Raw genomic sequence first — 27,852 nt, 5'->3', positions numbered from 1 at the left:
TGTTTTTGGTAAATTCGGTCTGCATTTACTGAAAATAAAAATATAGTTAAACCAAAAAAACAAAAAAAAAAGGACTACTTCATGTTCAGTGATTCAGAACACACATCTCATCAGGGCTGCTACACATTTAATGGCTCAGAACACACATCTCATCTGGGCTGTTATACCGATAATGGCATACAGTGCTGGTAAAACATCTGCATTCAAGCAAGTGCTGCATCTGGTGAGACAAACCTTTGACTCTATAATCTTTTTTTTTTTATTTTTATTGGTTTATTCAACCTTTAAAAAAAAAAAAAAAGATATATCACATGTAATTTTGTTTCCCTCCATCCATCCCTCCCTCTATCCCTCCCTCCATCGTCGTCATCGTTAACAGCTCTATGGTCACAGCCATCGTGTCGTATTAGAAGATAGGTCCAATGACAACTGGTTTAAGTTTCTCATCTTTGCTTACGTCCAAGTTTGCTTTTTGGTCGTCCAGACATCCTTCTACTACGCGAAGAAAGTTTATTAGTGCAAATAGAACTGCTCTATTAGACCCCTCAAATAGGGCTATCCACCAATCTTCAGCAGACATACACTGGTGCTCGTTAATCAGGGCTCCAAAGTGGATTTCTCTTTGTTGTTGAAATGCTTGACAGAACATTGTAAGATGTTTTAAGGTCTCCTTATTCTTACTGCAGAATCTGCACGTAAGATCAATGGCAGCACACTTCACCCAACTGCTCAATCGCTCTTTCGTTTCTAACATGTTTAGCCTAAAGCGCATGTATAGAAATCTTGCATGTTGGTCCGGAAGGAGGGTTAGATAAGTGTGCCTCTGACCAAACACTTTGGCTTCTCCTGGGACCTCTTGCATTAGTTTTGATTTTGCTCTTAGTTCGCAGGTTTTAATCCAGTCTACTCTCCAAATTTTTGTCTTTGCCAGCTCGGGATTCTCTACTAACATTGTAATGGGAATATCAAACTCCTTTAAGAGTGTTTGACAAAGGAGATTCCATTTGAAGAGAATGGTATATTCTTTGGCGGTATCCGGCTTGTGTAAAATTTGGAATTGGACCACTGATCTTTAATCATCGTTTTCCTAAACAAGCACAGTAGGTTCCAGGTAACTCTTGTGTTTGAGATAAAGCCCAGTTCGTATCGCAAGCAGACCGTCGAGATGCCTGTAGGGAGCTGTAATACTTGCGTCCAGAATATGTTTTCAAGTGAGTTCCACAAATCACTTGTGCAGCCAAACGCGCTTTCACCGCCATAAATTAGGGCGGGTACTACTTTTTGTTGGAAAAACTCAGTTGTTGGTTTTAAAGAAAATGTTCAAAATTTTTTGTTGATTAACATCGCTTGGCAAGCCATCTGTCGGCATTTGCTTTTCACAACTTCAACCCATGGCGCGTCATTTCTGCTGGCACCGATCTTCATGCCCAGGTATGCAGTGTTTTACGGTCTGCAGTTGCTCATTAGCAAGACACCATCTGAACTTCTTTCCTCGTGTGCTGCAGCCTTGTAATTTCTCAAAAATTAAGATTTCACATTTTTGTTTGTTGATTTGGAGTGCATTACCTGTGGTATAGATGTCAAGACAGTTCAGTTTACGCTGAAGGCCTATAGGAGTCAGATCTACCAAAATAAGATCATAAGCGTAGACCAGATAGTTGATGGGCGAACCGTGTATTTTCAGAGGAAACATAGTTGCACCAATGAATGCTTCGTTTATATCAGATATAAAAAGATTGAAAATACTGGCTGCTAAAGGGCAGCCTTGTTTCACTCCATTGTGTGTGTTAATAGGAGCGGACAACATGCCTTTAGTGTCCAAACGGATCTTGATAGAAGTGTCCGTGTGTAATTCTCAGATTGCTTCCACTAGACTGGGAGGACAGTTCCATTTGGTGAGTTTGTCCCACAACAGCTCCCTATTTATGCTGTCAAACGCGGAAGACAGGTCTATCAGAGCCAGATAGATCTTAGCGTTGGTTCGGATTGCTTCCATCTTTAGGAGGTTCAGCAGCAGCAGGTTTAGACCGCATCCAACTCCTTTAACAAACCCCGCTTGTCTAGGGTCTACATGGTTAGATTCTATAGCCCATTTTGACAGTTTCTGTTGCAAAAGAGTAGTGTAAATCTTCCCCAACACGTCGAGGAGTGCTATTGGCCTATAGTTTTTTGGGTTTGAACGGTCTTTTTTTAAAAATTGGGACCACCACAGCACTTTTCCAAGACTTTGGGGTTGATTGACTCTTAATGACTCGGTCAAACAAGATTACACAGAAATCTGTCCATAGATCTGGGGTTTTTTTTAGCGTGTTGTTTGTTAACCCATCGGGCCCGGGAGCTCTAGAGTCCTGCACGTTCTTAATTGCATCCAATATGTCACTTCTCTCAAACGCCAGGTCCCACTTTTTTGACGTCATAGGTTCCCAGATAGGTGCTGGTTTGTCTCTGCGGAAAAGGTTGGTGTAGAACTTAGCCCAATCAGCTTCAGTAACTGCAATGGCTTGAAGCGCTTGTGGATTGTTTATCAGTCTCCAATAGGCCGCTGAATTTTTGCCAGCCATTTTTTGCAGCATATCTTCCGAGTCATTTTGCAACATAATCACAGCATGTGATTTAAGCCAGTTTTGATATTTGGCCTTGATCGTTCTTTTGCTCTCTCTCAAAGGGGCCTTTGAGTTTTCTTAATTCTTGTCTCATCGCTCTTTTTCGTTGAAGAATAGTCACGTCGAATTTATGCTTTGGACAAAACTCGACGTGTTTTAGGTTGCGTTTACGTTCCTCAAAGCTGGACAAAAGATGTTGATATTCTAAGGATTTTGAAATGTGTTGAATGGCGTTTGATATGTCCGCTACTTCTGTATGCAATAGATTTAGGTGGATTCTGCCAGTCCCAGTGCACACCGCAAACGGCCAGCAGGTCTGACCACCGGAAGTGGGGTGGTCAATTGACAGTTTTGCCATGTCATGGTCGCTGTGTTGCATTTTAGTAACTTCAAGTTTCCTCGTTCGTTTGTGGATGTTTTCTGTCACGAAAATGTAGTCAATGACCGATTTCTGGTCAGCTCTTCTCCATGTAGGGCAGGCCAGTATGTCCCCTACAGTTTGTCCGTTAAGCATATACAAGCCTCGGAGATCCGATTCCAGACACCATTGGGACGCAGCTTGTTCACGTTTGCGGTCGCCTCTGTTTTCACCATTTGGGTCAGCATCTGGAATACAGACAATGTTCAGGTCTCCACATACAATTAGGTCCAATGGTTGCTCCTTTGTGAGTAAGTCGTCGATCAGATCTGTTACTTGGTCGATAAAGGTAAGTTCTTCGTTGGACCTGTGGTTCCAGTATAGATTGATAATATATAGGCGAGCTTCCTTGTTGGTGTCTTTCAGATGGACACCAACAGTGGTAACCCGAATTAATGGTGATGGATTGCAAGAGTTCAAGATCCGAAGGCCAGAGCTTTTCCTTACGGCCAAAAGAAGGCCAGCCATCAGTCTGCCCTTTGTCTGCTTTATAGCTGGGTTGATGGCTACTTTGAATCCTTCTAACATTGGACTTTGTGTGAGCCACGTTTCTTGTAAACACAAAATGTCTAATCCCGAAGCCCAAGTTGTTTCAAACAAATGCATGAAGCCTCTAGTGTTCCAAGAGACTATAGTACAACCGTTGTTTCCTCCAGGTTCCTGGCATTATTTCATCAAGTCCGTGTTTAAGGTTTTGGCCCGCCAGGACCAGTCGTCGACTTTGTCGGTTGTAGTGGCAGGGGTTTTCACGGTGTCTCGTGTGGTAGAAGGGCTCGCCATTCCGTTGACTGTTATTCTTATCAGATCACCCCTATGGGAAGATTCCGCCAAATCCCAGTTTCTAGTAGAGCTAGACACAGGACTTTCTTTTTGTTCTGAAGCTGTGCTGTTCTCATGGTCTTGAGAGGGTCTTTGACTCACTACATACGTCGATCTACTGTGTGGCCTCTCTTTAGGGGAAACAGGCCAAGCCCCTCCTTCGGCGTTAGTTATGTCAAACCCTAGAGACATCAGCACTGGTCCAGCATCCAATAGTGCGTCTGCTATGATCGTCGACTGCAGATGTAGAATCACAGCATCGGTTTTCTTTTCGTTCGGGAATTCCACTATTTTGAGGTCTTCAGAAGTTATCGCACGTAGGCTGGGAATCAGCTGACACAGCCAAAGCACGTTGTGACGGTTTAATATTAGATCGTCAGAGGATTCTATGCGTTCTAATATCAGACGATGGGGTGCTTGCCGCGTCGATGATTGTTGTTTTCTCTCTTTTGCCATTGGTTTTTGAGATTGTTTATTTGAGCAGTTCACCCACTCTGTTTGGTTTTTACAAATGTTGTCTGCATTCGAAAGCCGCTTATTCTCAGTTTTACTCTCCGTGTGGGCACCATTGGTTGCAACCTGTGCCCCACACATTTTGAAACTTGCATCGCAGTATTCACTGACCATGATTCAGACGCATCCTGCGGGCCTAGTGGAAGATCCTTTGTGCAGATCTTGGCAGCAAGCATCTGTCTTTTAGCATCTAAGGTCACAAAGCGGGGAGCCTGCGAACATTCATCTATGTCCGGTAAAGGCGATGGTTTAATCAGTTGGCAAATTCTGGATGCTCCCTTAGACAGGCTCACATTAATGGGCTCATGTTGTTTGGACTTCAGAGGTATGGTAAAGGGGCTCTTGACAGCTTCCTGTGTTAAACTGTCAGGCACATCTGAGGCAGTCTGAGCAGGCGCATCAGGGCAAGGCTTGGCTACTCCCTGCGAAGGTGCCACTGACATGTCTCTGACGGTAAGTTCTGCATCGTCATACACAGATACATTCATCAGTCGTCGGATCTGTCGCTAATAGTGTTAGCTGTCTCCTTGGGCTCTGGTGATACAGGTTTTGCTGTACTTGCAACCTGCTTTTTTCCAATGGTGTTTTCTTTAGTGATGGAGCCATTGACAGTTACATTAACTGGTTTGATGTCACGTAAGAATTTTCGGGAGTCGATTCCTTGTCTCGTTTTCCTTGCAGGTTGATTTTTAGATTTTTTGGGTAAGCCCCCTGTGGTTTGCTGTTTAGCTGAAGAGGTCTTTAGTGCAACAGCAGGCTCCTTAAAGATATCATATACAGCAGGCGGAGGATTTACCCTCGCAGATGGTGAAGTCGGTTGCGATTGGGAGCAGAACGGATCTTGATTAGGGGTTGACTTTGAAGTTGAAGCCGGTTGGGGATTTTGTAGTGCCAAGTTCGTAACAGCCTGACTCTCCTTTAGTACCGCAGCAAACAGAGTACTAGGCTGAAAACCATCCACCATAAGAACAACATTGTGCGGTTGGGTGGAGGGTCTTCTGTCTCTCTCCGTAGTCTCAAGTGTCAAGGTGAGGTCTACAGGGTTTGAGATGACTGGGTGAAGACCAGTTAGCTCTGGGGTTCCCATATTGCTCAATATAGGATCCTTTTGCGCATGGACGGGTCCACTTGATGTAGTAAGAGCGGCTGTGATGATGCTTCTGCTAGAATCACTTTCAGGTAGTTTGGTTAGAGCGCCCATCCGAGAACTGGTTGAGGAAGCTAGCATGTTGCGTGGCCGTTTTGGCTGGAGTATAGCACTGGGGGTAACTTCCCCTAGGGAAGCGTGTTCTTTTTTTGCTGTTGAAAGATACCCAACACTTCTTTGGCTACTTCAGCTAGGTGTTTTTTGTCTAGATTTGCGTTTTGAGCGTGTTCAGATAATGTTTCAAGGGCCAAGTCTGTTTTTTTGTGTATCTCTTGTAGGACTTCCTTACAGTGGAAGTTTTTATTTTCCATGTTCTGCCGTTGACCACCGAGGAAAGCTCTTTTATGTTATTGTTGAGGTTCTCGTACATTTTGATGAAAGGCGCGGTGGAAATGGCCCTGGAAGAAATAATAGTTGCCTGTAAATCTTTGGTGTACTGAACTGTTCTTGGTGTTTCCAAGTTTTTGGGGTCACATTGTGGCGCTCTCCTACCACGGTGTGCCGGTCGTCGGATCTTTGGGTAAGGGCGTTCCATTATGGACGAATCCGTTGAAGCTTGCTCAGATGAAGAGTCAGTTGTGCATGAGTTAGCTTCAATGGCTTGCCTTGGTGATGAAGATATGGCTGGCGAACCCATTAGATTGCTGGGATCTATGTTGCTCATTTTGGGTTTTTTGTTCTGAGAGCAACTCAGACTGGGAGATATGCTCCCATCAATGCTCCTGCGTTTGTATAGGGAACTTGTCTTTAAAGTGAGCATTGGGGGCTGCGTTGTTGAAGGACAGAACCCCAAATCAGAAGGGTCTTTTACGGGAGTATGCACGACCGACTCTCCGTTTGATGCACTTTTAGCAGCTCTTTCTTTGTTAAGGCGAGTGAGGTCAAGTAACAGTTTGTTGGCCACCTCAAGTGAGTTTCTTCTCTTGGACCCTGATGTGAACTTGTGAATGGAAGAGTTCAAAGCCAGATGTGGCAAAGCACCACTCAGGGCACCGTCCAGAGGTGGGTCCGCCCCCCCTCCCTTCGCCTTGTCGTAGGGCAGGACACACGGGCACCTTGTTACTACTCGTGGGACCGCTGGAGAATACTGCTGCTTCTTCATAGGAAAAAACCTCTTTGCAAGAGTGCACTGATGTGATTTCAAGATTGCCAGGTGAGTCAAGGGCACTATAAAACCTAGATTGTGGTGACTCCAGGTTTATATTTAAGTGTGTATTTACAGTTGTAGTTGTATTTGCAAATAGCTTTGTGGGTTTAGCAGGGCGTAGCTGCGTGCCGCTTGTGACAAACTCTGCGTCCACTGCACAGACCTCGCCTGATTCACAGAGGGCGCCGCACACGCAGGGCTGCCGTGCGTCCGCACCCCCCAATCCAGGCAGGCTCCACCCCTCAACCAGACCAGCAGGTCCGTCCTCCCGCCGGGAGCCCGCTCCAACGCTGCGCAGCTCCAGGCAGCCAGCGACGGCGGGGACCCCCGGAGCAGAGGGGCCGGTCCCGCCCCCCTCACCTCCGCCGCCAACACCACCAGCACACGCAGCGAGTCCTCACGACCCGCCAGTCTTCCCAACACTCGGCAGGGCAGCGAGCACAGACAAGGACGCGCAGGTAACAGTACTTGTAGGTGACTCTGTGCGATTGCCATTATATTTACTGCGTGTGACACATTGTTTGTGCGAGGAGGCACTCACCTGTAGAATAGATGTTTCCTTTACAGATGAGGGTGATACGGATGGTGGTGAGGTTAATGTCACACTAGTACAGTCATTTTTACTATCATTTGGACGTAAAACGTTGGTCGGCGATGTGTGTAACGCTGTTACACATGCGACGGGGTCACAATGTTTATCGTCAGATATAGATCTTGACGGCGAGGCCAACTTGCGTTGCGCGCGGGTTTCGCGAATTGAAGCTGTAACTATGGGGTGGAAGGCTGCGAGGACACAGCCGTCAAACCAGGACCGCACTCCTCCACTCCTCCGATCCTCCGATCCTCTGACTCCTCAGACTCTGCCCTGACAGGGTAGACAGACTCTCCACTCCAACAGCTCCTCAGGCTCTGCCCTGACTCTGCGCCCGCTCCACGGGGGGAATGAGTCTTTGCAGGTTAGGTGAGGCAAGCACACCCACAGCAGGAAGTAGACAGGGTAGACAGACTCTCCACTCCAACAGCTCCTCAGACTCTGCCTATAATTCCCAGCCTAATTGCCAAAAGAAGGTTTGCAAACAACTAAAAAGAGCGCCCAATGGTTAAGCTGCACTTTATTTGCAAATGGAAAAGGCATTTTCAGATATTTTAATATTTATTGGTGCTATGTCAAAAGACAGAAATGAGAGAAAGAGCAACTCCGAACCTAAGCAATACAGAAGAACAAAGTGTGGGATTTGAGGGGGGGGGGGGGGAAGAGGCCGGGAGAACAGAGAAGGTATTAGACAATCCAAAACAGGAATTTAAGCAAAAGGAAGAGACCGATGAGCTACATAAGAGAGCAACAAAGAAAGTGAAAAGGGAAACAGAGGTAAATAATAGGGCAAATTCACACAATAAGAGTGAGGGATAGAAGCAGAGCAAAAGAGAAAGACAGTAAAATAAGAAAACACAGATCAACAGCAGACGGGGAGAGGTGGAAAGAAAAATTCCAGATTAGAGAATGACAGGCCAATAACAAAAGAGGTAGTGCAAGATCAGCAAAAGGAGTAGAAACAACAACGGAGAAAAGAAAAAATACGGATATAGGCAGAGTAATGACATGAGGGAGGAAGAGGAGTAATAGCAACCGATACAGCACAATGTAGGAGGGAAATAGCAATAATAGAATGCAGAGATGGGAGCGGCAGAGTGACAGAGCAACAGACCTTAAAACGTGGCATAGCAACACTTAAGGGTGAGAAGCAGAACACCAGAAAGTGATAGACAAGGAAAACAGAGTAGCAAAGGGAAGGAGAGATGAGGCATAAACATGGAGTGGCTGTCAAGCAGGTTGGGCCAGGCAGAAACAGAAGGGGCGAGAGGCAAATAAGCGATGCTAGTAGAGTGAAGGACTTTATTTATGATATAACTAGCTGGCATCTCTAGTAGTTCCTAACAGATTTTTGATGTCCAAGTATAACGAAGATGAAGCTGGATAGTATGCATCAACAAGTTCTTTGTCACTAATGTTTCCGAACACAGTTTTAATTTTACGCACAAATTGGATAGTTGTCAGACACTTTTTAACTCTCTTGCGAAGGAAGAAAATGAAACTCTTGAAATTGGATTTACTCTCCAATTCTAAAACCTGGAAGTAAAATACCCTTATGCCAAAATCTTATTTGGAGCACTACCCACTTCACCATGGCAACAGTAATAATTGTCCTCACGGCAGTCTTCCAAAGGGAGCGACTGCCACAAGAAATCCTGACAGACAACGGAGTTCAGCTGATCTCAAGAGAAATTGAGAAATTCATGAGGGGGAACAAGATTAAGCAAATAAAAGCATCCCTGTATCATCCCCAACTCAATAGGCTTGTGGAAAGAACAAATAGGTTCTTAAAAGGGGACTTGCAACTAGTCAGGGAATCAAGCATGGATCCACAAAAGCAAGTGAATGTCGTTGTGGCTGCACACAGATTAATTGAACTACCAATGTGTCGCTGTTTCACATGCCAAGAGGCAGATGGCCAATGGCTATACAAAGTAAGGGAGGAGGACTCCATAAACATGAAAGATGTGGTGTGGAGAATTAAGAGGAGCAAAGACCAAAAGAAAAGATGGAAAGACAATCGTAGAGCAATGCAAAGAACAGAGATGGAAGAAGGAGACATGGTAAAGTTCTGCCTGTAGCACAAGGACCACATGACCAGCGGCTTCAAGTATAGTCAACCCGTGAAAGTGGTGCAAAAAGGTACCAATCGTGTGTACGCAACATGGGAAACAATGGAGAGTGACAATGTTTGAAAAAGGACTCCACGCTGAAATGGAGTCATAAACACAAATGCCACAAGGGAAAGGACCAGTCAAGGAAAGGGGCATCACCATAGAAGCAAGCGGACCAGGAACGACCAGTCATGTGAGAGCAGGCGCGACAGAGAGAAGAGGATCTGCAGGGTGATGGCAATGCCGCAACATAGACATGAAGTAGAGAAGACGAAGTAGAGGAAACCTCACTCATTATATGGAGTAAGAATGAGGGGCAAAAAAAGACCTGTGAAATACCAAAACGACTTTGTGATGGGGTAGGACCATGAGTCATGGTTGTGCGAGAGCAGCTCCCAGTGCTCTATAAGATTTGGGAGTATTTTGGGAGTCCAATTCCCAATTAAAGCGGTTTAGAAGCGAGTAAAAATGTTTTGACTAAAAACGTACAAGGTTTTGTAATAATTATTTCTTAGAACCCAATTATTCATGCACATTTAGAAAATACATGTTTACTTCTCCCGATCTGGAAGTTATAATAGCAGTTTCTTTGTGTGGTACTACATGCACTACTGGTCCAAACATATTCATGGAGCTGTGTGGGTAAAAGTAGGGGCCCGTGGTTCTGTGTGTCGGTTCCCTATTATTTTGTTGTGCATATTTTTACACCGCCACGTTTTTATTTTGTAGGAGTATTTGCCTATTGTTAGGGAATATAAGTGTCCTCTGCATTTAACCCAGGGCTCTGCTGAATCTGACTCTTTGTCCCCCCACCCACTCCCTCGTCTCTGCACCTCTGTCTGTACACAAGCATGACCTAAATGTACTAGGTTTAGTTAGTCTGTCCTGTCCCCTGCCCAACTCCCACACCGTTTTCCTCCCTCCCGAGCTTGGTCTCAATTGTACCACTTCATGCACTTGCACTAGAAGAAATATTGTCAGGCCTAGTATGCTAGTTTTTCTGTTTAGATCATTCAGAATCTTCAAGGCCTAAGAGTTCTGTATTCCCTTGTTACCTTCCCGCCTTGAAGCGCTTTAAAGCACTTTACCTGTGTATAAGCGCTATATAAATAAACAATAAAATGATACATCCCTTATCTGTAGGGCTGGCGCTCCGGCCGTAATCCCACAGGACGAGCAACGCAAGAAAGTCGCACCCCAGCGCTCCTCCTTAATAGACACTAAGCAGGCCTAGCCTACAGTTCTTTTGCTGGAGAATTATCCAGAGACATGGAATGATAAATATGGGCAGTGAGTCTAACTAGTCCTATGCATGTGTGAATATTGATGCTGTGGACCTAAATAAAGAAGCAATCATCAGTTTAAGGCTGGGGTGCACAACAAACAGCCTGCGGGCCAGAAGCGGCCCACGATATTCTGCTTTGCGGCCCCCTGTAGGTAGGACTGAAGTGTGGCCCACTTCAAGCAACAGAAAAACAAAGCAAGCCGCAATTCATTAGGAAAGTCTTTCTAGCTGAGAGCATTTCTGGCAGAGGGTGTCCATAGAGGGGGGCAATGGCCACCATTGGCTGCTATGCCCCCCCCCCGATTGATGGCCTGGCCCACCAACCCTCTGGAAAATAACTGCTTCCAGGAGCCTTAAGGGTGCTCCTACGCTCAGTCGTCATTTGCGTGTTTGCAGTCTTTGATTGTTTGGCCTGTGTTCGTTCGTTCTGGCCTTAAAGGGACACCACGGGAGTCAATGGGCCATGAATATCACTGAGGTGGGAACCATCACTATTAAAAGCAAGCTACCCAATTGGTGGGCACACTATTGTTTTCTAAAATGTGCCGCTTACACTTGTCTAGATAAAAACAAAAGACATTTCAAATGGAAACATGGTTCTTAAACTTACATACACCAGTTTTATTTATGTGTTTATTTTGTCAGTCTGCCACACGAATACCCTGTGATTTCTGTCGTTAATAGTGATATTTTCTAATTCAATAATTTCGAATCAATAATGTCGAAAAAAAATATGTCACATTTATTTTTTTATTTTAAATGGGGGGCTTCCCCCCCCACCCCCACCCCCACCACCCCGTATTTTTAAATTACCTTTTTTTTACTAGCCAAACCCAAAAAAAACATAATATAAAAAAATAAATATTCAACATTTTTTCCGACATTATTTTTTTCTAAATTAATGCATTCAAAATTATTGATTCGACATTTTAATTGCACACTGATTTCTGTGCCCCTTTGTGTTTTTTCACAGGATATATTTCTAAAGCAGTTATATGCTTGTCAAACTGATTAATCACAAATAAATGTTTGTTACGCTGACAGCAGTTATTAGAAATTACACTGTGGGTTCAGGGGTGCCAACTTCAATGCGGGGGCAGAAATTCTCCCACCCTCGCCCTGAATATAAGCAAACCCATCGCCTGGCAGAACACATTTCATAGCACTTGATTTTTTTTATAAGGAATTGCAAAAAGTCATAAGATTTGCATCCAGTTTTAAATATGTAACATCTTAGCAACAGACACTCAACCTGCTGAACTACCCTGGTAACCTTCTAGGGTAGGGCATAACTATGGGTCCCTTAATGTGTTCAAAATCACTGCATTACCAACAGGAAGGAAACCCCTCACCCCAGACCTCTTGATTGGTTCGGGCTCCTTCGCTATCACACTGGCATATGTCAATTTAAAAATTCCCCAGCTGCCACTTAAATGTACAGTCAGAAACTGAAAAAAGTGGACAATTCAATATGGGCAAAGCGAGATTCCTGCAACCATTGCTAAATGAGCAGTTGCCTCCTTGCCCCTTGTGCTCAGCGCCTTTATATGATATTTCATCTGTTAAACAGACAGTCCTTGATTTTCATTTGAAACTGAGGTAAGAGTGATATCTTTTAATCTGACTCTTTTTGACTGGTAATTATTTAAAGCTGAGCTGGAAGCAATGTCTCTACTGTCAAATACCTTTCCTTTCCAGTCTCCTGCGAAATACCACCTCCAACTACACATTATTTGAAGCTGTGTTACGAGTGATGTCTTTGTGAAGTAAAAGAATGCAGTCTCTTGCTGGCTGCAAGATCATTTTTGCAACTGTTGAACAAGAGTTGACTTTTAGGATGTATATTAACTGGGTGCAAATCGTTTTTTTGCATTAAGCCTTCTCTGAACATGCTTAATGTCAGGTTATTTTTTTTAAACCAGCTTGGTAAAGTATAGGTATACTTAAACCGGTTTGGCCTGTTGACCCTTATTTGAGGCACCATCCCTCACCTCACCCGACCGTGTAGTATTTGTGCCCCCCGGTTTGCCTCCCCAATACTGATTTCTAGTGACATCACCAATTGCTGGCCCTATATTGGCACAGCGTACGCTCTGCATGGCGGATGTCTAATGATTCACGTAGTGCGTGTGCTCAGTCAATAGAGGACCAGCAATGTGAAAAACTCTGCTGGGTTTGGGTAAACTGGCCTTTCCCGACTTAGTGTTGATAGAACAGAAGGCCCTCACTTGTCTTGTCTTGCCTTGCCTTGCCTTGCCTTGCCCCCGTAGCCTGCCTTGGCCCCTGCCACGACTGGCCTTGACTGCTCCCCCACCTGCCCATCGCCACCAGCCTTTGGCTCCCAAGGTAAGCTTGTGGTTGAAACTGGAAGGTTGCGGGTGGGGAGAGGAACTTCGGCTGTGCTGCACAGTGCCGTCATGCTCACATTTATTTGAGCATCATGGGAGGTGAGAGCGAGACGGTGGTTGTAAATTAATATACCACAAGCTCCAACTTAGGACTTCATTCTGTGGCAAAAATCTCATCTACATAAAGCAATGGAGAGAGGGGGTTAATAGCAGCAGAGTATCACCAAACAAGCTTATTTCCCCCTGCACAACAGAGTAACGAAAAGCATCCAGTAGTCAAAAACTAAATGAACAGTTAAAAATGTATTTGGCCAAGTCATAGAGGGCCCCTCAATATGTGGTGTCCATTTCAATTGCAAGAATTGGAAGGCTCAAATACAGATCCTCATCACCTCTTCCCTCTCAGGCTTGTGGTCTGCACATATTCTTGTTCACATGTGGGACAACTGGCTTGCTGTGTCGTGTGCATGTTGCTGGGGTGCCAGCGAGTGTCTGTGCTCACACTGTGGATAAAATATTCAAGCTCATTAACAACTCGGTTTTTCTTCTGGGTTTAGTACACTATTTTACCAACACCAGTGTTAAGCATGGAAATAAGCAGTATAGAAAACAAACTATATCAGTTATATTTTGTATCCATTGCCTTTGCACCCCAGCTTTGTAAGCTGCTTCAGAGCAAACTATTGGAAAGAGAACATTCATTCATTGCCTGGTGACAAAGCAATTTTGACAGTGGGTATTTAAGTCTTTTGTGGCAGTACTCCTGAATGCAGAGGCTTTCATGATGGTGTGTGGAGGATGCAAATTTAAAGGTTTTTCTTTTAGTTTGTTTTTTTAAACGTGATGGTATCCTATGCTGCCGGTGGGATCCCAGTCTGCCCATACTGCAATTCTGTAAAGTGCAAAGGGTTGGAGGTTGCACTCTCTTCCAAGATCCAGAGGCAAAGCTTCCTCATGTAGTTATTAATATGGGCAGATCACTCGTCAGCCACATCTACACATCTCTGTTGCACCTCCAGGACACCTAGCTCTCCGTTAGGTTGTTGCTGCTGAGGGTACGGCGGTGATTTTGTTCTCACACTATGGATAACACGTTCACACCCAGGGCCAAATCAGTTTTTTCTTCTGGTTTGGTAATAACGTGTACCAACACCAGCTCAGTGAAGTATGTTAATAAGCACTAGAAAAACTGTTTTGGTTAGTAAATGTGATGCAGAATTGAGTTGTCCATGATTAAATCAAATACAAAAAGTCAGAGGGAGAAGAAAAACTAGTTATTTTACCAAAAATAACTTTCGGTTTTGTCTCCCCATGACATTTCTTGCAACCCGCTCCTACCAACCCCCTTACTTACCATCCGGCGGCACACAGGGCAGTGGACAGCCACCCCTGCCATCTCTCTGCGATGCTGGTTCCCTTCACACACTTGGATGGGAACTGGTGCAGCAGGTTTTATTTTTTTTTAAACTTTGCCTGTCCCCCGCTTAAACTTTTTATGGAAGCAGGGGACACCCCTGCAACCCCCAAAGTCCCAGGATGTCGATCAAGGGGAGCAGGGCGCACGCCCGCTCCCCTTTATTGACATTTTTGAGATGCTGTTTTTTTCCACCCGCCCCCAATGACGGATTTTGCATTTTCTTCCATCCGTTTTGTTTTCCCAAAGTTTTATAAGGTCAGCAGAACTGAAAGCACAAATAGCAATAAAGACAAGAAGTACACCTCAAAATGCCCGTTTGTTCCCCCACATGCTCACTTAAAATGTCTGTGGGGGTCATAAATTCACCATATGGCTCTCCCGGCTACCCACATGAACAATCCTGCCCCCTGTAGACAGCTTGTAAGGTACATTCGGCCCTTCTGAAAAACTTTGCAACCCTAGTTCAAGGTGTTCAGTTTTATGTTGAGCCACAACATGACAAACATATAAAGTAAAAAAATTGAAAAAATTAGTTATAAAAACAGCGATATTTGTAAGTTATGTTTAAAGTTATATTTAACATTTGAAAACAACACCTGCTGCAACAGACACATACAATGAGTTTCAAATAAATAAATTCATATTTTAAGCCAGTTAGTATGTCTTTCATTATTAATGTTAGTTAATGACAGCTGCCTTCCTTGCACACACTCCGCCGCCAGGCTCACCTCCACGCTCTGTTCGTCCATGGTCTCCAGCTTGTTGAGTGCCCGCTGCCCAGGTCCTCCGCCCTGTCCACCTTTCTTTCGGGCTCGGGGGTCGCTCAAGTACCGCACGGTGCTGCAAAGACAGGTGAAGAGCTGCTCAGTCAAATAGCCCCGCTCAGAGATGCAACTGACTGACTCAGATTCCGAGTATGGGTTGGAAAGTATGGGCAATTCCCTTGCTCTACTTTGCTGAACTGCAGCGCGCTCACCGGCACTAAGCTGAAAGTCGCCGAACTGCGACCATGTTAGGCGGATGTTAACCTGTAAAGATTGCCCCATCTGCCACTACAACGTTTAAGAGTTCCCCACACTTAAGATGGCCGCCAGCTGTACGCATTACTGTACACATCTTTGCTCTAGTGTTTAAGGCTAAGGTTTGTTGATAACTTTCTCACTTGCAAATGCAGGGGTGGCAAATCTATCTCTGTGTAGCCATTCTAGCGAGCGTGCGTCGAGAGCAATACCTACTGAAAACAGATTAAAACGCTTTTCTTTCTTTCAGTGAAATGTGAGTATTATATTCATAGAAAACATTATTATTTAAAAAAATGTGTTCAAGCATGTTATTTTTCAATAGCAAGATTTGCAAAACTGTTTCAATATACTAACAAAAGAATGTTAACTTCTATAATTCTCAACATGGGGCCATATTTTCCTATAGACTGATAGGGTACTTACTAAATAATACATAATATTGAGACCAGGAATCCTAAACAATGCGTGCGGCTTTACAATGCAAGCACTGGTGAGCGCGTGTAGCCATGGAAACGAGATTCAGCACTGCCCATTATTATACAAAATGGGCGGCTGGGTGATCCCAGACAAGGGAGCATATGATCATGTTGCAAAGTACTGCTTTTACCTCCACCCTGGTCTAAAAGGATATCTTTAGAAACCATCGTGGGGGTCATCTGATGATCATCGAACTACACTAGAAGTCATTCCCACATCACCTGATGTCATTACGCTGTTAAAGTGATCAGCAAATATCTCAGAATGGTGCGTGATGACCTTAAGATGACTTAATGAATATGCTAAAATCATCCCTATTTTAGAAAACTCTTTGTTCCCGATGCTTTTAGGATGACTTGCTGATCACTTCAAGGGATTGCACATTTGTCCCCGATGATTTGGAGAGTATTCTGGGATGACCTGCTGATTACTTCAAGAGCGTTGCCCCATGAAACATGTTTGTTCTTGATGACTTGGGGATGACTTGCTGATTATTTCAGATCATCAGAGTTTGTAGGATGATATACAGACCAAAACAGATGGTCAGTCCGCTTTTGCTTAGTTGGACATATGCTGAATGACAAACCCACTGTAGCAAGGGTAAAGCTTGAGACTATGTTGGGCCAAAGTGGAAGACAGAGGCCTAAATATAGCATGCAGCCGTGAGAATTCTTTGCCATCCCAGTCAAAAGCAGGAACCCAGCACCCTCACAATCAATACATTTCGATGCTGACTTGTTAGGTAAGAATTGGTGTAGTCCCACTGTGTGAGACTACACAACAATTATCTGCTTGGTATTAGCTAAGCCCACCTTTTGGTATAGGTCTGTACTACAAAGGCTGGCAGTATGACTGAGCAGCCAGGCCTATCTCAAGAGGGATAACTGTGAGCTGTAGAGCTATACAAATGAAATCTGTAAATACAAGTAGCCAAGTAACACTTACACTCAAGGTTTCAGTTATAAATAGTTATGTATTTAATTAACATACATTTTTAAATAAGCTTGCTTTAGAAAGGCAATTCATGTAACAACGTAAAATACGTTAAAATTACTTAAGAATCAGAGCAAGTTAGTGCATAATCTTTGGATATGCTTCTTATACAATGCCTACACCCTGGGGTGACTTCAATCACAAGGAAAGTAATGGCATTTATATATCACACTAGTTATACTTTCAGATTCTGTGGTTGCAGAAAGGAAAGGTTTAAGGGAGGAAAAAGGTTAAACAGGTTCTTAGTATATGTGAGGACAACTAAATCTTCCAGTGAAATCTAGACAAGCCTTTCCCAGCAGTAACAGTCTAAAGCAAGTTACCACCTATGAGGGACAAACAATATCAAGGTCAATGAGCTAGAAGAGTCTGCAGGGAGCTGGGACAGCCAAAGTCCATTTGAAACAGTCTATGGAGCTGAGGCACTTCTTAGAATCAAAGGTCTTGCACAAAGTTAGATAGTTTGTTAGAAAATCACTTGGAGGGTCACAAGATGTGAAAACAAGAGTTGGAATCAACTCTAAAAGTAAGCCACTGCAATTCCCAACTAAGAAAAGCAAGGCTACAAGACCGTGAGGTCTAAACAGTACCTCTGGTTTGAAGAAGTGTGATCCAGCAGGCTTCTGTCCTGCTACAGCGATGCAGCCCCCATGTTCCTGAGCATCAGTCGTGGGGACAAGAGGGAGGACATCTGTAGGGCTCCTGCGGCAGTACTTGGGACGTCGCCAGCAGCTACGGGCTCTTTACGGTTCAGCGGCACTTAGCGGTTTCAGCGCTTAGTAAACAGCACCGTCTCAGATCTCTGGCACCGGTTGGGCTTCTTTCACTCCTTGGGTCCTGAACTCTGGTGAAGGGACTCTAGCTCCGGTCATCTTGCTTCTGGACGGTCCTTAGGAGACTCCTGGAGCTTCTAACCGGATTTCAGATGTTTCACTCGACTACGGATTACTCGACCCCTGGCACTCGGTTCTTGTAGCAATGAAGTACAGCCAGACAGGGAAGATGGGCCAGTGGAGTTCGTCTCTGGGTTAGTTGGTCCCACTAACCTAAGGTGAGAAGTCGTCCATTCCGGAGCTTCTCTGTCGAATTGAAAAGGGAGGTTCAGCACAGCAGCAGGGTTTCACCGGGCAATTCAAAGGTCCAGGAGGATGCAGCAAGCTTCGTTCACGGTTTCTTCGTTGGTTGTTTCTCCCAGTGGTTGCCTCTAGTGCCAAAACCCTCAGGACTGGTTGCTTTCAGGCATTCCCTGAGACAAAGGACAGAGGAGTTTCAGGACCCTCCCTCACATCCTGTCCTTCCAGGCACACTGGAGCCCGAGGTGAGTTTCAGGGCTGAAGTGTGCCAAAGGCAAGACAAACAAAGGGCTCCAATCTGTTTCGACACACAGAGTAAAACCCAAGAAAGACCCCACAAACAGAAAATGGCAAAAAAAGAAAACGGGGGCCGTTTTGATAAAATGGTCACCTCTGGATGCTATACTGTAGCTGAGGGTTTAGCCTGCGGTAGAAAGGCACAATGGTAGGAAACATTAAACCACTGCCACTAGGCCTTTAAAGTAGGGAGGGTAACATAAACATGTTAAATGAAAATGTAGGATAATGGGCTACTAAGTAACACCCCAGCACTCCACATAAAATGGTGTGTGCTGGACCCACAAAGAGAAAAGTTAAGTAAAGTCAATTTCACTTTACTATTCTTGGGAACAGTAGGTCACACAGGAAAATGTATTTTTAAACCTTACAAGAAAACTAAAGGATTTCTCAGTGGCACTGCACTGAAGGTGCTGTGTGTCACCATACAAAAAGTAGATGCCTATGGAGTTTGTCACACTCCCAAAACAGTGAAAAGACATAATCCAACGATCAAAACACATGAGGGAGTGGGAAAAAGGTCTCACTCACTCACTCCAGGGTTCAAATCAAAAAATCCTACAGTCCAGCAAAAGAGCTGGGTGTCTCAAAGGTTGAAGGGAATCAGCACAGAAATGATCATTCTCCCTAACATCACTGCACCAATATATGCCAGTAGTCACATGTACTCCTTCACACAGTATTCATGTTTGCTTTGCGCAAAATCCAATAATCAACACCATAACCAATAGAGGGCGACAGAGGGCCAACTAGGATGACATGGGGCGAAATCGGAGGTCCAGAGGCCCGAAACGCAGCCTCCCCCTCTGCGCCCGCTCCCGGGAGTGATACGCGGGCCTGCGCAGCCCCACAGCGGGCGATGACCACCAGGACCACAGCTAAGTCCCAGTGTGAGAGTCCTGCCTGAGCCTTGAACGAGACCCGAGAGGCGGCGCAGCTGGGGACGCCCACCGACCCGTGACTGGGGCGGGTGTGGACCTCCCTCCGCCTTCCCGACCATCGTCGGATCCGGCCCCCCCTGCCACGACAACAGCGGCCCAGGCTGAGGAGAGTGCCCCGAGGCCCGTCCAGGCCACGCAGAGGTCGGGCGAACACCAATCCAGCCGCACAGCAAGACCCCGGAGCAAGTGGCAACCCCGTGCTGCCTCCCGACTCACTTGTCTCCTCTCACGCCGGCGGTGGAGGCGCGTCGTGGCCATCGAGAGGCCGGACTGGTGCGGTGGAGCGGAGGCGTGGTGCTGGAGCCCCGCTCCCCACCCTCCCATCTTCTAGTCCCCCTGCACAGAAATGACCCGGCGCGCTGGGAGCATGGTGCTCGTGCGCGGAGGGAAGGCCCAGCGCTTCTACTGACTCTCCAGGTACGGGGCACGCTGGGGAAAGAACCCACTGAATAATTGCAGCCCGGCCCCCACAGTGCAACCAAAGCGGACCCGGCGGCGTGTTCTAAACGTTGGAGATAGAGAAGCGCTCCCGCCCCCGCCAGCCCCACCTCCCTTCCACAGGGCCCGCGCCGGGCATAGTTGCGGCATTAAGTCCGGCGGAGTTCGCCGCTCCAGCGCCAGCAGATAAGCACCAAGGAGAGCAACGGCATACAGCTGGGGCGGCGGAGGGAGAGAGGTGCTACCCAGCCCTGCACAGCATACTAATCCAGCGGTTGCCTTGGGGCGACATTACACCTGAGGGGGCCTGGAATGGCAGTGGGTGTACTGAGGCAGACGCCCCATCGCCTGCCTCGGCACTGGAGCACCACGCAGGCAACGGGAGATCACTCCATATTCATGTTTGCCCATTGTGACCCCTCCCGCTCCCATCTGTCCACAAACTGCAGGTTTCTCACCTCTCTCCACCTCCTCTCCCTGGAAAACACTCACAACCCTCGGTACTCAGTTCGGAGCTTCTGAGAGACCCTCTGCACCCCCTCCAACAGACAGAAAGCCGCGTGCGCCACCGCTACCGTGCTCCCACCCGGCTGAGGCACCAAGTTTAACAAGCGCAATCGAGAACGTGGGGTTGGATCTCACTTCCGGGCCTTCCAGGCACATCTCCATCGGCGTCCTACTCTCGCTGTGAATAGACCAACCCCATCTCCCAGAGTCAATCAACGGAACACAGCCTCCATTTAAGCCCACAATCCACGTGTGGTCTCCCGACACTCTACCTCAATGGGGAAAACAGGCAGATCCCAAAGGAAACTCACCTTTGAACCCAGAGCACTACTCAAGACCCCCAGGCTCCAGGAGGACTCAGAACCCTCAAACTGCCGCATGGCCCAGGCCGAAGAAGGAACCCCCGACTCAGACATCAAGAGCCTCTTACTAGACCTCAAGGTCGGCATTGGAAACCTCAACAGTAAAATGGACGGCCTCTCGTCAAAGGTCGATCTCCTGCAACACAGAATGGACACTCACACAGAACGCCTTAACGAGGTTGAGCAACGGGTGTCGAATCCCGATGACAGCACAGCAACCCTAGCTGCCAAAGTCAGTCACCTGGAATCTCAAATGAAAGCAACAATCACTAAATGCGAAGATTTGGAGGGTCGCTCCAGGAGAAATAATGTAAGAATTATCGGCATAAGGGAAGAAGCAAGTAACATCTAAAATGGAGGGCTTTGTCGAAAAACTATGCATCACCTTGTTCGGCCGCGAGGCCCTCTCCCACATGTTTGTGGTAGAGAGAGCCCATTGGATCCCATCTTCCAAAAATGCTCCTGGGGCACCCCTTTAGACCTATAATCGCCAGGCTGCTCAATTACAAAGACCCAGACGCCATTCTCCAATTAGCTAGGGAGAAAGGTGACCTATGCCACGATGGAGATAGAATTCACTTCTACCCAGACTTCTCCCCGGCAGTTCAATTGCAGCGGAGATCCTTCACCTCAGTCAGACAAAGGCTCCGGGACAATCAGCTCACTTACTCCATGCTGTTCCTGGCCCGCTTTAGAATTCAATTCAAGGGGAGGGTCCATTTCTTCCAATCACCAGAGGAGGCACACGCCTTCCTAGACAGAGCCAGATGCCCCGGACCGGCCCCCAACCAAGCACGAGCTCAACGGGAAAGAGCACAAAAGAACCCACCATAACCAACACGCGGTCGGCGGCACCCGCATACCTCTAATCCACACCGAGTCTTAACCAAGATGAATATGAGAGTGGATACTCCAAGGCCGTGCAACTTGGGAGGCCCCTGGTACCCCTTGCACAGAAAGTTTTCAACACTGTTCATCGTCAATGGATAGGGAAGTAAGAGTCAGACACGCACCGTTGCGATCCAATCTCGAACGGCTTAAGCAAACGGGCCAGTTGGGGGTTGCCCATGCAAGGAAGGAAGCCAGAGAATGGAATTGGGAAAGTGCCGCCAGCCCGAAGCCCCCCCTCGACCCCTCCAGTCTACACGTCAGGTCTGACCCCCCGCCCATGGAACATCGCCATTGCCCCCAATAACCAGCAAATCATACCTCATACCAAGTCATGCGTCTATTTGTGAAAAAGGCAGAAATAACAGCCAAATCTCCAATGCCAGTCGCATAATTCAAGATCGCCACCTGGAACATTAGAGGAGGCAACCTCCCCTCTAAAATGAGACTGATCCTTCAATTCTTAAAGAGACACAAGGTTGATATCGCTCTGATCCAAGAGACCCACTTACTCCCCGGAAAAGAAAACCATTGGGCTAAAAACTGGGGATGCCACAGGTACTTCTCTTATTCGTCATATGCTAGAGGGGTGGTGATCCTTATCAACCGCCAAGTTGGCTTCAGGTTAATCAAAGTTGAGACGGACTCGGAAGGCAGAGTACTATTGGTGAAAGGGATTGTCGCTGGTAGAGACAACTCGTCAACTCTTATGGCACCAACATCGATGGAGCGAACAACTTTGACTGGGTGCTAACACACCTCTCGAATCAAACGGCCGCAACGATCCTCTGGGGAGGTGATCTTAATACCGTCTTAGACCGAGCAAAAGATAAGTCGCAAGCTAGCCTCCAAGTCAAAGAAATCTGCAGAGCCTACAACCTAATCGATGTTTGGAGGCACAATAATTGGGAACAACGTGAATACACTTTCCACTCGTCAGTCCACAACTCAAGCTCCAGATTGGATTACTTACTGGTGTCAGCCAACGGCCCCTTCAGATGGGAACAATGTGAAATCCTACCAAAAACCTTCTCCGATCACTCACCTGTGACCCTCATCTGCAATCCAACCACCTCCAATCCCACCTGTTGCACTGGCGCTTCAAGCCTAGATCTCTACAAGGCCAAGTTTTTTCATCCGAGCTCCGAGAAGAAATATCTACCTTCTTGCACATAAATCTGGGCTCGGTGACATAACCTAGCACATACTGGGAGGCGCTGAAATTCTTTGTGAGGGGGGGTTTGCCTTGCCAAGGAGAACAGAATCAGCAAGCTGATCCGGCAGGAACTCAGCTCTACTGAAGAGAAATTGAAACGCCTCGAACTCGAACTCTCCAACAAGAGTGACCCACGCACCCAAGCAGCACTCAAGGAGGAGCTTCTAAATTTCAAGTCTATTGCGGAACGCGAGTTGAAATTTTTAGGGCGTAATAGCCAAATCCGCCAACACGGCGAAGGCCAGAGACCGGGAGCCCTCCTTGCGAGGCTGATCAAAGCCGATTTGAAACCATCAATGGTTGAGCGGATACGCTCCCAACACGGCATAGAGGTGCACACAGACGAAGAAATTGCTGTGGAATTCCAAACCTTTTATCAAGTCCTATACTCTTCAAAATACTCCTCAGACACAGACGCCCTACATAGGTATCTCCATGACACTGAGCACTACTGGGTTGAAAGGGAACTACGCGAACCTCTCAATGAACCCATATTACCAGATGAAATAGTTGAAGTCATAAAATCCCTCCCAACACCAAAGCCCCGGGTCCAGACGGGTTAACTGGCGAATTTTACAAGGCCTTTGCCGAAACTTTAGCCCCCTTGCTTGCGGAGCTATACTCCGAAGCGTTAGACACAGGCTCACTGCCTTGATCCTACCGCGAAGCCAATATTATTCTTTTACATAAGGCAGGAAAGCCCCCCCGAGGAGTGTGCTTTCTATAGGCCCATCTCCCTTCTCAATCTCGACAATAAAATTCTCGCCAAAATCCTCGCAAACAGGTTACTACCACTGATGCCGGCCCTCGTACTGGCATAATAACCAGTTGAATAACCTGTTGCAGCACGCTCGTCACCACCGAGTGAGCTCAACACTTTTACAGGAGCCAGTTTTTAGCCTTCCAGCCTTTCCCCGGCAGTGTTTTACCTCTCCATCCACCAGTGGTTTCTCCAGTCGAATTGTTTTCCATCCCAACCTTAGTGACCCACGGGCACCAGTAAAGTTATACACTTTGGAAAGGAAAAAACAGTTGACCTGCCCTGCAGGTTGTACCTACCCTCCAGATCAAGCAGCCCCAAGATCTAATCCATACCTTGTTGAACATTGCTCAACCGTCTGGAGAATACAATTTTTTATTTTCTGTTTTCTCTCCTTTTTTGGACAATATGTGTCTGTCACTGGACACAGCCACCAGTATAGAAGGTTGAGGGACAGCTCTCTCCTCTATATCTATTTAGTAGGCGATACACCACGCGCTACCCAGGGAGAGACACCCCCGCCAGGGCTAGGGTGTTCTTCCTTAGGGACAGGTACGCCGAGTTGGGTGGCCCCCCTATTTCTCTGAGTTTGAATGTGAGCACTCCATTTGACCAATGTGTTAGCATACTTATGATGCACCTAAAAAATCTACTTTCCTAGTATAACCGTTGTTGTTGTGTTACCATATGTTCTCCTTGTTAACGGTTTAAAGGACGATCACGGTTTTACCGTGCACTTTAGCTTTCCAAGCATTCCCTGTTGTTTTCTCGTACTGGCAGACCAGGCAGGATTTGTGCCCGGCGCTGCACGACGTTTGGCATCAGGAGACTATTTGCTATCACCGAAGCCCTCAATCCCACACACCAGGCGGTTGCAGTCCTGCTCGATGCCGAAAAGGCATTCGACTCAGGGGAATGGCCCTTCCTATTCGCTGTACTTACCCAGATGGGCCTGTGCGCCTGATTTATTAAACTGGTTTCCCTACTCTATAAGGACCCCCTGGCCACCATACTCATAGGATCGGCGAGATCCTCCCTCATTAGGCTTCAACGGGGTACCAGACGGGGATGCCCACTCCCTGCACTAATATTTGACTTAATAATGGAACCATTGGCATCAAATCTACGAGCCCAACAACTTCACAGAGGCCCAACTATAGGCCCACATAAGCTAATTATCTCATTATACGCCAATGACGTGGCGTTATTCGTGCGGGACCCAGCAGAGAACCTTAACCCAGTTATGCGCAAAGTGGTCAAGTTTGGGGCAATATCAGGGTTGAAAATTAACCATACAAAATCGATTATATTCCCACTCACTCCAGCTACCAAACCATTCTGAGACGATTACCGCTTCGCCTGGATGACCTCCAAAGTACGCTACCTAGGCATACTGATGTCGCTAAACTATCACGAGGTGTTCCAAGACAACTATGAAGCGGTAGCTAAGAGCTTACATGAAAACGTGAACCGCTGGACGTCGCTACCATTGACACTATGGGGGAGAGCCTCCCTCATCAAAATGGTAATACTGCCAAAATTACTTTACCTTTTCTCCAATATCCCAATTTTAATCCCTCAACCCTTTATGAAAAAAATTAAAAGCCTGATCCGCGGCCTACTATGGGCCGGCAAACCAGCCAGAATCGCCCATTCGACGCTGGTGCTTCCTGTTTCTAATGGCGGTCTGGCCCTTCCGGACCTGGAGAAATACTTCTGGGCGGCCCAGGCTCAATTCCTTAGCTTCTGGTATGCCACGCATTCCATCAGACCACATGTGCAAATAGAAAGAGCATTAGCATCGCCCAACCTTTTAAGGGCAGTAATCATAAGCCAGCTCCCTGTACCCATTAACACAATGAACGTAGTCCTAACGACACTCGGGGTCTGGAAAAAACTTGCACGAATGTACAATGTTCAGGTGAGCTATTCGCCCCTCCTTCCAATCAAATTCATCCCGGGGATACCCTTAACCTCTGAAAAAGTCTTCCATCAATGGGTCAAGAAACTAGAAATAAAATCAATAGGAGACCTGTTCAGTGAAGGCTCCTTTATCACACCCCAACAGGCAACCGAAAGGGGAGGGAACACTCCCCTGGATAAGTTTATCTATTTTAGAACCAGGTACATCCTTCAAGCCCTATTCCCCACTTTTCCACAACAACCTCCAACTTGGCAACTACTCCACAACGTGGTCAAGGCCCAGGGCGAGGGTAGGTTAGTCTCACAAATATATAAGGCCATCCTATCAGATACGGGCTCCACTGACACTCGTGCCAAAACCAGATGGGAGAGATCCCCTCGACTAACAATACCTGATGAAGAATGGACACATATTCTGAAGCAAACCCAAAAAATAGCCCTTAACGCCCGCCTAAAGCAAATACACTGTAGTTATCTGCACCAGACATGTGTTACCCCTCAAAAGAAGAACAAACAGCAGTCAGACCCATTAGCAAATTGTGAGAGATGCGGTCATGCACCGGCAGACTTCGTCCACCTTGCTTGGGAATGCCCTAAACTTACCCCATTCTGGATGCAAATTCTCCAGACCACATCAGCAATAATAGGAGAGGAAGTACGACCCATCCCAACGGCAGCCCTGCTCGGGATGACGAAGCAACTCTCACCTGGAACAAGGAAACTAGTAGGTCTACTTCTAACTCTAGCCCGATGGAGGGAAGCCATGTTGTGGGGAAGAGGGACAACACCATCAGTGACCCTCTGGCGAAAGGACATCCTGTACTGTCAAGCAGTTGAGACTGAGTTTATCAGAACACTTCTCCAACACGCAAGCCCCCCAGACATCTGAGGACCCCTAGCGTCCTTCATAATCAATGAAGCGTATTAGAACTCCTCCACAGCTTCGTCTGGGAGCCACAGTCCCTAATGCTCTGCTGTTCAATCCACCTGGGTGTCGAAACTGGCAACGGTCCAGACAATCCGCTAATTGGATGACCTTGCAACTTTAACTTTGGCGGTTCGGGGGGCGGGAAGGGAGGAGGTGGGGGATTGGGGAAGGCACTGGGGTTACTCACCCTGGACAAGGGTGGAAGTTCTGTAACTGTTTATTTTTTCCTTGTTGAAAATCTCAAAATAAAAGTTATTAAAAAAAAAAAAAAAACAAACACACACCATAACCAACAGTACCTCCAGGATAAAAAAAGAGATAAAAACACTAAAGAAAAAAAACCACATTGGATCCAAAAAAGAAAGAAGCAATAAACAAACGGAACCACAAAGTCCCATTAACCGAGGTCTCAACTACCCACAACTTATCAAATACAAGCAACAACAAACCACAAACAGCAAAGACTAAAGCCAAAAGTCCACAAAAAACACCAATCGAAAGTGGACGCCCACTATGGAACACAACCCACGCATCATGCCTCACCACAAAAAAGACAAAGAATGCAGAAAAGACAAGAGAAATAAGAAATCCCAAACCACTCTGGAAGGCAGGGGCCAGCATGATCCCACAACCCCAAAAAACTTAAACATCTGAGATGGCCCAAGGAGACACAAATAAGAGAGCAAAGAAACTACAATGCACACTACCTGTCCACATACAACAACGTGGCAAACAAAACAGCACAGCAACAGCGAAGCGACAGCCAACAAGCGTCACAAATACAGACCCAACCAGGACACCAATGGAACACGACAACTAATAAACCATCCCAACCCAGTCTCCACCATGGCCAATACCCCAACCAGAACAAAGAACAAATTGGAATCCATCACACTCTACACCCCCTATATCACCAAGACTGGAACAACAGAGGGGTAGCTACCCTATTTACCACCTGGAACGAACCAACCCCGCCATAAACCTCATCGGTCTATTCGACAAAGAGACTGACCAACAAAGAACCACCCCACCCAAAAGACTCAACCGGGAAAACCCACCTGGAACGGAAACCCAACCAACAACACACTGGTCAGAACAAACATTACTAACAACAACACAAAAGGGAAATCAAGCAAACTACACTGCAGCCTCCTCAACGTTAGATCAGGGCCGGTGCAAGGTATTTAGTTGCACTAGGCAAACTGTCTGATAGGCGCCCCCCAACTTGTCCCCAGACCAGCCTCCAACACGCTGTAGATAGAAAGAGATTTGCCATATGTTCAGAAAGCGTGCAAAAGAGGGGTTTCCACAAATGAGGCCGGGTTGACGGAATGGAAAGTAGTTACATACAGTAATTACGAGAGAGATGTGAAGTATGTGCCATCACCATATGCATGAATTGGTGAATGAGGAGATAAGGATATGACTTAGTGTACCATTGTGCATTGTCGGTAGAGGGGTGGCAGGAAGATGAGATATTAGGGTATTAAAAGGATGCTAAACATGGGGAGGGAGAATGGGAATGTGATATATGGAGTCCCTAGGGGTTCATCAAGTGGCGAGGGAGACGACGGGGTATGTGCTAGTACAACAGTGAGGAAAGAGTGGCTGCAGAGCTGGAGGC

The 27,852-nt window shown here is 46.5% G+C and overlaps 1 protein-coding gene across 5 annotated transcripts in view; it reads right to left on the bottom strand.

Moving 5' to 3' along the window:
* TRIM37 (tripartite motif containing 37) overlaps positions 1-27,852 on the bottom strand; it is a 1,981,866-nt gene that overhangs the window by 1,933,605 nt on the left and 20,409 nt on the right. For all 5 annotated transcript variants that reach the window (XM_069615157.1, XM_069615154.1, XM_069615156.1 and 2 more), the window contains one exon: positions 15,132-15,243. In XM_069615157.1, the coding sequence (XP_069471258.1) occupies positions 15,132-15,152 (21 nt within the window). In that variant the 5' untranslated portion in view covers positions 15,153-15,243. The remainder of the gene's footprint in view (positions 1-15,131; positions 15,244-27,852) is intronic.

This window comes from Ambystoma mexicanum, chromosome 9, assembly GCF_040938575.1.
Source record: "Ambystoma mexicanum isolate Mex_15411 chromosome 9, UKY_AmexF1_1, whole genome shotgun sequence".
Lineage (NCBI taxonomy): Eukaryota > Metazoa > Chordata > Amphibia > Caudata > Ambystomatidae > Ambystoma > Ambystoma mexicanum.
This window is presented reverse-complemented; position numbering and strand designations above follow the sequence as displayed.